An 11,070-nucleotide genomic window follows, 5' to 3' on the forward strand; every position below is an offset into this window, starting at 1 on the left:
TCGCCATGTTTGCCGATATGGATGCGTTTCTCTGCTCCAGGCGAGTCCCAGGTGTATGAGAGTGCGACGTAGTCGACGACAAATTCCCAGTCCTCATGGAGGTGAAATTCTTCGAGTTTCACATAGACAGGATCCACCGTGGCACCAGGAAGAATGGTCAACAGTCTAATCGATTTGCCATCTTCGTCAGAGAGCCAGTTGTAGACATACTCGTTGTCCATCGAGACATAGAGGGCTGGCAGGGTAGAATGAAAACAAGCTTGGAAGCATTTCAGCTGGCGTCTCGGTCAGAACAGCTCGGTGCAACTAGGAGGTAGCTGCACTGCCACATGGCGCACTTTAATGACGAATGACGGGAGCAAGAAGGCCGAATAGTCATATAGAGTCAAATGGCGATGGAAAGCAATGTGGTCGATGGTATTGACAGGAGACCTTCTCAAGCGAGCAAAGGGAGGGAGGTACGAGATCTTGGCGATTAGAATACACGTGACCCTGTCTCGAAATGAAATGAAATGACTCGGTGAAGACGGGCACTCTAGCATGGACAGATATCAATGACCATTCGTCGATTGTGTCAATCCGATACTTATAAAATCTCAGCTGAACCGTCTTCGTTACGCTTCCCGCAGCAGCCTCCAGGTTCTTCGTATGAAAGAGTCTTCAAAGTCCGAGAGCTTTTGGTTTTTTGACGTGAGGATTCTGCGTACCCATATCTGCGTCATCAGCTTTGTGGAAGGAGTGCATCTAGCTCTTCTGATCGTGACAAACGAATCCAATACGATCTCCTTCCAGGGCTATTGGCTGACCATCATCCTTACGATCTGAGCTGAAGTCTCTTGAGCAAATTGCTCTGGTTCATATGCGGTCGAGTATCTCTGTGAGGCAGCCCAGATTGCTGTCTGCATGGCTCTTCGCTGTCCGCTGCTCACTCGGACAAGACTGCCTTCAGGCGAGGAGGGTATGTTTCAGAATTTTCTCAATGGCGTACATCTGAGTGGATTGGCTGTGAATCGCGAGAACATATCGCCAAAGGGCCTGCATCAGTGGCTGCATGAGTTCCGCGGTTAACGATCCATTTCGTCTTGAAGGAGCGCTGCTGTCGCGGTGTAGCAAGGCATTGCGCCAGGCACTTGCACACTAGCAATGGTTGTGGGATACAGCGAAAGCTTTACCTGGACCGACAGAACTCCTTTGGAGTCATCTTCATATCCGCATATCTATCACCAAGGTGCGAATGTTGGCCAACTGTTCACAGGTCATGTCATCACTCGACTCCATCAAAATATCCCCATCTTCCCACTCCATCCGCTCTCCCCGCTCTTATTCACATGAATCTGATAAGGGAATGGATTCGTCTCATTCGTCGTAATCGGCGGTATATGTCCTTTCTCACGATTCACAACCTCGACAACCTTAAACACAGCTCTTTCCAAACTCCTCACCATAACCCTACGATTCCTGCTCGCCTCAATTTCGCTCCTTGCGCCTAAGACCGTGACATCGATCGTCCAAGTCTCCCAAGGAATATCCTCATCTGGTTTCGTAGTGAACCAGCCTTTTCGACGTTTCTTCTCTAGGAATTGGACAGTGATTGAAGCACGTTGAGAGCCGTTGGGATTCTTGTATTGTGGGGAGGTGCTTGAGCTGCTGGCATCGAGGGCACGGAGGAGAGAGTTGGCTTTGGTCTCTACGAGGGTTTCGATGTCGTCTTCGCTAACGTAGGGGAGTGTGATGTCGAGGATTTCATGGGTTGCTGGGTATAGAGGCGTGAAGAAGCGGTGGAAGAAAATTGTGTGGAGGACACCTTTTACCACATCCTTCACGCTAGAGCGGTCTGCTGAGATCTCGAGGTTGTATTCCGGTATCCTGCGTTGATCCATTATTTTGGAGCGGCGATGGTATGTTTGAAAAGGGCGGTACAAAGGAAGGGTAGGAGAAGACGCCCTTAAGGCTGTTGAAGATTGTTACAACATCGTATCTAAGATAAACAGCGGTCTAAGCAAGATCCCGCCCAGAGAAAGAGTGGTTGAGTTGTAGATAGGAAGATCGGAATGACGACGAGCTGTCACATGCCCCTCGAGACATCGCTTCCTGCCCGCCAAAATACCCGCCACCTCATTGGACAACACAACTTCTCCCTCTCAAACCATTCCTTCCCCAAGACATAGAAAGTACAGGCCTGACGAAAATCATAAATGCCATACGTAGCAGACAGCAAAGCCACAAACCCAACACCATGGCCCCCATAGCCCTATCAGATCTACACTTCCAAATCACCTCAGAAAATCTCTCAAGTCTCCAACACCTCTCAGACCTACTCCACCTCTTCCACCATCGCAACAAAAACCAACACCGACGCTCCCACTGGTACAAACACATGAACACCTTCCGTCGCCAACTGCAATCTCTGCTCTCAGATCTCAAAACCCTGAACAGCGTCCCATCAACCCACACCTCCGCAGTCCAAAAGCGAAAAATCCAAGACCCAAAACTCATCCTCCAAATCCAAAAGCGTTTGGAATTTTGGCGCGAGGTTATGGTTTCGAAGTGGCAGTTTGCGTTTAGTCAGGTTGTGGCGGATGGAAGGTTTAGTGTTTTGGGAGTTTTCTTGTATTCGTGTTTGGCGGAGGTGGGGAAGTTGGTTGGGATGACGGGGATGTTGGAAGAGTTGGGGGATGAGGAGACTGGAAAGGTTTTGAGGGAGTTTGCGAAGGCGGAGATGGAGTGGGATGAGGGGACGCCGTTGGGGAGGGAGGATGAAGGTGTGGTTGATAGGAGGGAGGATGAGGATGCGAAGGGTATGGGAGAGGTTGAAATGCAGGAGGCTGTAGTGCATGAGATGCCTACGAAGATGAAAGCGGGCAGGAAACGGACTGCGGAATCGAGTACTGCTAAGTCGAAGAAGAAACGGAGGAAGGGAGGGAATGCCATTGATGATATTTTTGGCTGAGGGAATGGAAGCAGCTTGTCGAACTTTTGGATTATGGCTAGACAACCTGAACCGTTTGGGTCCATTTTGTCAAACGATGCCAACATAGGCGCCATGTCTCGAGACTCGAGTGTCGAGTGTCGAGCAAGTGCTAATCGAAAGAGAATTATTTGACGACATCCTCGAGAGAGTTCGCCACAAGCTGTCTGTTTACCGTATCATGTGTGCCTTCATGAAAATGGTCCAGGCGTGTTGTCATGCTGCACCCAAGGGCCGTAAGTATATCACAAAGATCGCCGCTGCGTCCATGGCAGAAGGCCGAGTTTTGAAATCGAACGATGAGGATTGAAAACTTCACGTTCATGATTACAGCCATTTCTCATTCTCAGGAAGCAACTGTCTCTATATGCAAATGTCGTCACGCCTGCGCTCAGGTACAGTCACCCGTCTCTACCTCCCTAAAACGCTTCGCACTTTTTGCATTTCGTCGTAGCAGCATGACATGGAAACCGGTGGTGTAGGTGCTCGTATGTAGGTATTCTCGGGTTTCGCTTCCCAATTTCCCCTCAATCGCTCTAGACAAACGCTCGCTCTTTGCATTTCTCATCTCAAATCTATCCCAAGCGCCTGGTAAGACATCAGAGACACTGGCCTGCAAGCTCTTGCTTATGATGGTCGCTGGATGGACAGCTTAGAGCTTGTTTGGCTCGATCTGGTGCTGTGGCCACTGGTAGCCGGCAGCGTCGGCGAACTTGTAGCCGTACGAAGAGGTGAAGTCGTCGAGAACGGCTGGGCCGCGGGAACCTGCAGAAAACATTAGCTGATGTTGCATGAAATTGTGTGCGTACCCGACTCACCGTATGGGTAGCCCATGGGGATAATCTCCTTATTGTCGTCCAGGTAGTGCAAGAGTGGGGTGAAGATGCGCCATGAAGCGTCCAACTCATCGTCACGGACGAAGTTGGAGTGGTCGCCCTTCAGCGAGTCAAGGATCAAGCTCTCGTAAGCCTCTGGAATCTTAAGGTCAGAGAAGCGTCTTCGGTAGGTGAGGTCAAGCTCGGTGACCACGGTCTGCATGCTCAAGCCCGGAAGCTTGCTGTTCATCTTGATGTAGATCGACTCGTTTGGCTGAACTCGGATGACCAGCTCGTTACGCGGGATATCCTTGAAGATACCAGAGGTGACGTCCTTGAACTGAATACGAACTTCAGTCTTCTGCTCGTTGAGAGCCTTGCCTGCCTTGAGGATGAAAGGCACGCCATCCCACCGCTCGTTCTTGATGTATGCGACCATTGAGGCGAAAGTTGGGCAACGCGACTCCTTGGGTACTGTGTCGTCCTCCTTGTAGCCTGGCTTTGAGCCGTCAAGCGACTTCTCATACTGTCCAATGATGACATCCTTTGGCTGGATGGCCGGCATACCACGCAGCACACGGACCTTTTCGTTGCGAATGTCCTCGGCGGAGAAAGAGATCGGACGCTCCATTGCGAGGAGCGTGAGAATCTGGAGGAGATGGTTCTGCATCACATCACGGACAATGCCGAACTCGTCGAAATAGCCTCCACGTCCCTCAGTGCCGAATGGCTCCTTGAATGTGATCTGAACGTTATCGATGTGGTTGCGGTTCCAGGTTGCGCCGAAGAATTCGTTTCCGAATCGCAGAATGAGGATGTTCTTGACCATCTCCTTACCCAAGTAGTGATCGATACGGAAGATCTCCTCCTCCTTCCAGTTTGGTCGCAGAGCCTGGTCAAGCTCACGCGAGGACTGCAAGTCTTTGCCGAATGGCTTCTCGATGATGATACGAGAGATACCGTTCTTTGGGTAGTTGTTGCGCTTCAGGTGCTCAGAGACAGGAATGAACACTGATGGTGGGAGCGCCATGTAGAAAATGCGGTTATTCTCCTTCTGACCCTTCTCGAGCTCTTGCAGGTGCTTCTCGAGCTCCTGGAAGCTCTCGTCCTTGTCGTATTGACCGCTAACATAGGTTGTGAACTTGCAGAACTGGTCGAGTTGCTGCTCCATTTCCTTTGTGGGAGTCTTGATGTGAGACTTTACGCGCTTCAGGTACTCGGTGTGGTCCATCTTCGTTCGGGCGTAGCCCACGATCTTGACGTCTCTTGGGAGGAAGCCATTTCTGAACAGACCGAACAGCGCTGGAAAGGTCTTCTTCTTGGCGAGGTCGCCAGACGCGCCGAGTACGATGATGACGGTGTTGTCCTTGAGCTCCTTGCTGCTGCAATCATCCGTCTGTCAGCGCCCGATCTCCGCAGTGCATTGGCAATTACGGAACGTTCGAAGGGGGCAGGCGGTGCATCCGGCAGTTTTAGGTGTGTGTTCATCGCGTCGCTCGCAGGTAGTGACAGAAACCATAGTATCGTCCTGTGCTGGAACATGTACAGAAAGTTTCACCGACTCGATAAACACTTACCTCGGAGAGTTCTGGTCCTGGTCTGGGTGGATGAGTGTGTCCGCCATGGTGTCGGCTCGAGTGTCAATTAATGCGGCGTGTTGTTGCGATGTCTGCCGCCGGTGTAGGAAAGAAGTTGACGAATGCGGCGACAAAGGTGGAAGGTGCGCAGTTCTGTTGAGCTGATGCGTTTCGGGCTTTGTGAGGGCGGAAGCAGTGGAGTTATTCGAGCGGCTCAACGTCACTTATTACACAGTCGAATGATGTTATTCACTTCACAGGCGCCGAAGAGATAGCGACGCTGCCAATTCTGCTGTATATACCCGCCTTCACTCGCTATCTTGTCTCTCACCGATGTTCGCTGACTGAGCGCTTAGTGATTTCTCAAGACTTTGCTCACAGTCGGTAGCATTTGACAGAGCTTCTCTGAAAAATCGCCTCACTTGCCTGGCTGGCACCACATGGCGGGGTTGTCGTCATTCAGGGTTGTTATTCTATCGGCATTGAACTGACTATTTAACTTTGACCTTTTCTCAGCATGAAAAAACTCGCGACCATATGCGAGGAGATTTCGCTCATGCCTACTGTCTGTTAAGCGTTCGATAGGACCGTCCGCATGGCGATCACGAGCACGGCGAGCATAGCATCGTGACCGAACCATCGATTAGAGACCTTGATTACAGAGCAGGGCAGGGCAGGAAACACTGCGGCTTCGGCTTCCCCTTGTCTTTTCCGAGCCTCCGCCGACCACCTGCGCGAGGATACGGCTATAATACGATGGGCGGATGTCCTAACCAGGAAGCACTTTTACCAAATCTTTCCAGCTCTCACGAGCAGAAAAGGAAACGTCGACCATGACTGTGGTGTGTCTGATATCAGTGTCGGTGTCCGTTTTCGTAGTACTGGCTGCAGAGTCCAGGTCAGGTACGGTTGCCACAGAGGACGCTGCTGACTTCGGGTAACATAGCCCGGGCTTAAACCACGGGTCGCCCAGCAAGCTTTCATCTCTCGGAGTTCTGAATGGAAATCCTGCGTCCTGTAGGCCTTGACAAGACTTCACTCTTGATCGGCATACCGTGCTGTAATGCAAATGAGTGCAGCAGGGGATACAGCTCCCCAAGAAAGGTGAGATCATGCAACGAGAAATGATGGTATGCGTGAGGTTCTCAGTGCAGAAGCGCAAGCAGCTCTTGTATCATATTCTCCAGAGCAAAAGGGTCGGGATTGCGGAGGAGGGTCCACTACCATTCCGCAGTGATCTCCATAGTAATCGTAAAGCCATTCCTCTGCTATTCCCACTGCTCTTTCTATACCAAATATCACCATTTTAAGTGTATATTGTCGCCTTTTTAGTAGTATAGGCTATTCCGAGGTGTTATTGTCGCCGCGCCTGCCTATCGACCGCCCGCCCGCCTATCGACCGCCTAATACCTACCCTTACTATTTAAGATAATAACCTAATCTAATACTACCTCGACGATAGCTAGTTATTCGATAAGGTTACGAAGCTGTTATAGCATAATAATTAGGGGTCTCGGACGGCGGTTTATATACAAATAAAAAGATAGAGGGAGACCGGATCGGTAGTACTAATAAAGGGCGGAAGGCCTCGTATTATTACGCCGGAAATAAGGGATCTCATAGTAGAAATAATGCTAGAGACACCGTTGTTATAGTGTAACGAGATATAGTACTATCTACTAGATAAGTACTCGGAATAGATTAGTACTTAGACGATTGCGCGGTTATTAGTAGATAAGCACTTTACGTTTAAACTAACCTCTAGAACGGCTACGCAACGCGACCCGGTCGCGAGAGCTATGTTCGAGGCATAGGTATAGTCCTTTAGTATCGATATAATAGTATATATAGATAAGAGCTATATTAGCGATAGGGTAGTATATCGGAAGAGAGGTTGGGCGCCTCTAGGTATACCGGCGTACGATATCTAGTACCTATACTATAGTAAGCGGTTCTTACTACTACCGGCGTATACTTCTAAAGGATATCTCGAGGACCCGTTAATTAAACCTAGTAGTATAAAGATAGCGGACTTCCTAGAATAGCTCTAGTTATATATACTACTAAAGATATAGCGATATCTAAACCCGCGCTCGGTGTTATTAATAGATAACTGCTTAACCTATAGCCGCTAGTACGTCGTCGATATATACTAGGAAGTAGGCGTACGAGTATTGTTTCTACCGCCGTATTCGCCTAACTATATACTAATCGAGAAGTCTTTCTACCTATTAAAACACTAGATACGTAAACACGCTAGGTTAATGCTAAAGTATAGCGATAATAGTTAGCAAGAGAAGTTTAAAGCGTTTCTACGGATAGCGTATCGCAATTAGTGTCGAGGGGTTAATTACATAGCAATCTTTAAGGGTTGTTATATAGTAGAAACACTATACTATACAATATAAGCTATATAATGTACCGATATATATACTTTTAGTATTATTTAAAAGCTTAAACTCGGCGCTATATAACGATATAAAAATCTTATCGATACGACTATTGTATAGCTAGTACCTCCTCGCCGTCGACACTACTAAAATGCAGTATATACTGCTAGGCTATATCCCTATACCGATGCGGAAAGTCGGCAAGTTCCGAGCTTAGTTTAGCGTTCCTTCGGATTTAGTAATGCTAATTATTACATACGCCTATACTAATACTATTATATTAATTTTTTTCCTATTATACAAACTAGCCTGTTTGGTGCATTTTAAAAAAATAATAACGTTAATCGGATATATAGTTGTTATATTATAAATCTAACTATAGAATTTGCTCGAATTCGTAAAGTCGCTCGAGCTTCGAGCTATAGCTAGAGGTCCGATATGCAGTCTATAAGCCGGCTTTTAGCACTAGATTGAATTACGAAACAACTATAACAGCTATTAACTCGCTTTTTTTTTTATAATCTACCGACGAGGCTAATTCAAAACATGCTGCATATAATTATATAGAGAGAATAGTTCTTCGTAGTATTATTAGTATATAAAGCTAAAGAAGTTTTGCCGCAGGTATAGCCGAGAGTTTTACCGACACCGCGAAGCGAGTCCGAGCGACTTCCGGCATTAGTCTATAGCATTACTAACATCGATAGAGGCCTAGAATACACTACTTTTAATAGATACCAATTAATTTATATGTCCTATATGGATCTATACTATTTAATTATGCTTCTTACATATAGCCGGAATTTTTTTGACGGTTATAGTTAAATATAGACTAAGCTAAAGTGTTGAGGTTAGCTTAGCTATTATAACTCGTTATTAGTTACCTTATCCTTAGTCGTAGCATTAGCTATATTATTCTCCTTCTCGCTCTTACAAGCTAGACTACCTTCTATAGTACTTATATACACCTTTATCTCGTCCTTTAGCTTCCGCCGGATGCTAATTTGTAGTACGTTATTTGCTAGGACCTCGTTAGGTTCCTTCTTAAGCATATAAAGAGTCTAGAAGCCTGCTTTTAGCTTAGCCTTTACTGCTACGAGCGCCTCTCGTATATAGATATGCCTCTTCGAGAGCTAGTCGTAGTACCTAGTAATATACTTCGCCCTATTAAGAATAGCCGCCCTGCTATCGACAATCGGTAAAGAGCGTAGATTTAGCTAGACAGGCGGATTTAGCTAAGCCTATAGCGGTATTAACTAGGGCATCGTATATAGCGGAGGTATAGCGAACGGATTAAATAGAGACATAGAGCTATACTATAGCACCGGAGCTGCTAGTGTTAGTGTCTCTTATAGCAACGACGGCTTCTTCTTCTTGCTACGGTGCATATTATTATAGTTCTTTACAACCTTCTAAACAAGCTAACCTAGCATATTATCTACTATTGCAGTACCGGCTTCTATAGCGTTGCGCTATTCTTCTAGGTGTCTACCTAGTATCTAGTAATAGGTACTATCGTGCTATATATAGCAGCCGACGTTGCTACCCTTCTTAGTGTTAGTATACTGTCTATCTAGACAGTGGAATTTAGCTAATAAGGTCTTATATATCTCTCGCGACTCGATAATACTATTAATAGTCTTCTCGTTAGTATTGCGAGTAGATTTGATGCCCTTCTCTTTCTATATAGCAGGTAGCTTATCTTAGTCGGATTCTATAAGGTTAGTATTACTATTAATAGCAGTAACCGACTCTCGTAGCTTGTTAGACTAGCATTCTTTAACTGTAATAGTAACTTGTCGCTTAGCCTCTACGTTATAGACAATAAGCTCGTCTATATTAATAGTCTAGTTATTTAGCTTAGCAAACAATACAGTATCTGTCTCCTTAGCAGCACCGTGTTTAGTAGCCTTAATAATAGCCTCTCGCTTGTAGAAGTAAGCCTATAGACTACGTTCTTTAGCAAATTCCTATACCCTAACCTTAGCTTCTCGAAATAGTATAGATATTGTCTCTATCTTGCCTCTATAGATAGCCGATTAACTATTAAGCTTAACCGGTTATTGCTTGTACTATTTAAACAGTGTCTTATAGACAACCTTGTAGTAGAGGCTTAAAGCTTAAGTAGAGGTAGCGGGCTAGTTATTAGACGGCTTACTAGTAGGTATAGATTTGCGTACGCGTTTCTTAATAACTACTATACTAATTTTATCCTAGTTACTTAGAGGTCTATTAGATACATTAAGAGTATCATTCTGCGTGTCGGTATATGTATTAGAGGTGTTGCGTAGTAGTTTAGTAGCCGCCTATCGCTTGCGCTTCTACGAAGCCTAAGATTTCGAGCCCTTCTTCGACCTCTCTATTTTCTTCGACCCCTCTATCTTCTTCGACCTCTCTACCTTCTTTGCGCCCTTCTGCTAAGTATCTAGTGCCTTCGAGTAGAGATTAGTCTTTGTCTTAGCGCTAGTTTTGCGTAGTTTTTGGCCCTTCTAAGAAAGACTCGTCTCTTCTATACCTACCTACGCGCTCTATATACTAGGCGGTAGAGTTACTATTACTTCCTATATAGTCGATAGTATTCTATCGACCGCCTTCTACTACCGTATTTCTATCTCTTCTTCTTCTTCTTCTTTACTACCTTCTTCCTCGACACTCGGCGTACGGAATAACTTAGTACCTAGCAGATCGATAGTATATAGCTCCTCGGCCGACTATTCTTCGTCTCTTCGTAATACCGCCGCTACCGGATTACGCGCCTATATATCCTCGATATATTGCGAGTCGTCGATAAGGCTTTCTTCTTCTTCCTCCGGGATATATTAGATAGTAGGTAGTAGCTTAATTAGCGATAATTACGTAAAAGTAGCTTAGGCAAGGGCGGCGAGGCTAAACGCGTCGTTTAGATATACTAAATTCGCAGTACGTAGAGGCGGCGACGAGGTATACCCTTCTAAACTATCTAAAGCTTTAGAGACTATAGTTTGCTAAGAAAATAGCATAATAATTGCTATCTAAGTACTATACTAAATTCTGAGAGGTAGGTGGTGGACCCGCTTCCGCAATCCCGACCCTTTTGCACCGTAGAATAAACATACCCAGGCCCCAAATCAATCGACCTTTGTACGAGCTTTGCGATGTGAGCTCCGTTTGCGTGCAGCGTGAAAGACCAAAAGCCGACAAGAAAGTCGCGAGGCAGCCAGGCATCACGGCCTCTCCCGCTTTTAGTGCCTCGCCAAGCCCACAGCGAATCTGGAGATTTGCTACTACCGCACACTGGACTGACTGCTGCGCAAGTCGCTCATCGTCACTCCAACACCCAG

General features: G+C 46.5%; 3 protein-coding genes across 3 annotated transcripts; 1 reads left to right on the forward strand and 2 right to left on the reverse strand.

The window, feature by feature from the left end:
* Nucleotides 1–397: 397 nt before the first annotated feature.
* MYCFIDRAFT_211508 (uncharacterized protein) lies at nt 398–2,007 on the reverse strand. The gene has a single exon (XM_007929275.1). It carries the CDS (start codon nt 1,878–1,880, stop codon nt 1,278–1,280), a length of 603 nt encoding a protein of 200 aa, XP_007927466.1. The 5' UTR covers nt 1,881–2,007; the 3' UTR covers nt 398–1,277.
* Nucleotides 2,008–2,314: 307 nt separating this feature from the next.
* Nucleotides 2,315–2,671, forward strand: MYCFIDRAFT_18376 (uncharacterized protein; the record flags this gene model as incomplete). The annotated part of the gene is made up of 2 exons (XM_007928725.1): nt 2,315–2,461; nt 2,513–2,671. Coding segments are annotated over 2 exons (306 nt in total), but the record flags the coding sequence as incomplete, so codon positions are not given.
* A 619-nt stretch (nt 2,672–3,290) lies between these two features.
* On the reverse strand, nt 3,291–5,490 carry MYCFIDRAFT_56496 (uncharacterized protein). The gene is made up of 3 exons (XM_007928874.1): nt 5,361–5,490; nt 3,787–5,165; nt 3,291–3,733 (listed from the first exon to the last, which is right to left on the reverse strand). The coding sequence occupies exons 1-3, from the start codon at nt 5,405–5,407 to the stop codon at nt 3,621–3,623; spliced, it is 1,539 nt and encodes a 512-aa protein (XP_007927065.1). The 5' UTR covers nt 5,408–5,490; the 3' UTR covers nt 3,291–3,620.
* Between the last annotated feature and the right edge of the window lie 5,580 nt (nt 5,491–11,070).

Source organism: Pseudocercospora fijiensis (genome assembly GCF_000340215.1).
Source record: "Pseudocercospora fijiensis CIRAD86 unplaced genomic scaffold MYCFIscaffold_5, whole genome shotgun sequence".
NCBI classification, from domain to species: Eukaryota; Fungi; Ascomycota; class Dothideomycetes; order Mycosphaerellales; family Mycosphaerellaceae; genus Pseudocercospora; species Pseudocercospora fijiensis.

What these genes read in the sequence shown, in the direction of transcription:
- MYCFIDRAFT_211508 (XM_007929275.1), bottom strand. Translation starts at nt 1,880, where the DNA reads ATGGATCAACGCAGGATACCGGAATACAACCTCGAGATCTCAGCAGAC.
- MYCFIDRAFT_56496 (XM_007928874.1), bottom strand. Translation starts at nt 5,407, where the DNA reads ATGGCGGACACACTCATCCACCCAGACCAGGACCAGAACTCTCCGAG. An exon ending in CAGGACCAGAACTCTCCGAG is followed by an intron (nt 5,166 to 5,360) that starts GTAAGTGTTTAT and finishes GGATGATTGCAG; the next exon opens with CAGCAAGGAGCTCAAGGACA. An exon ending in CCCCATGGGCTACCCATACG is followed by an intron (nt 3,734 to 3,786) that starts GTGAGTCGGGTA and finishes TGTTTTCTGCAG; the next exon opens with GTTCCCGCGGCCCAGCCGTT.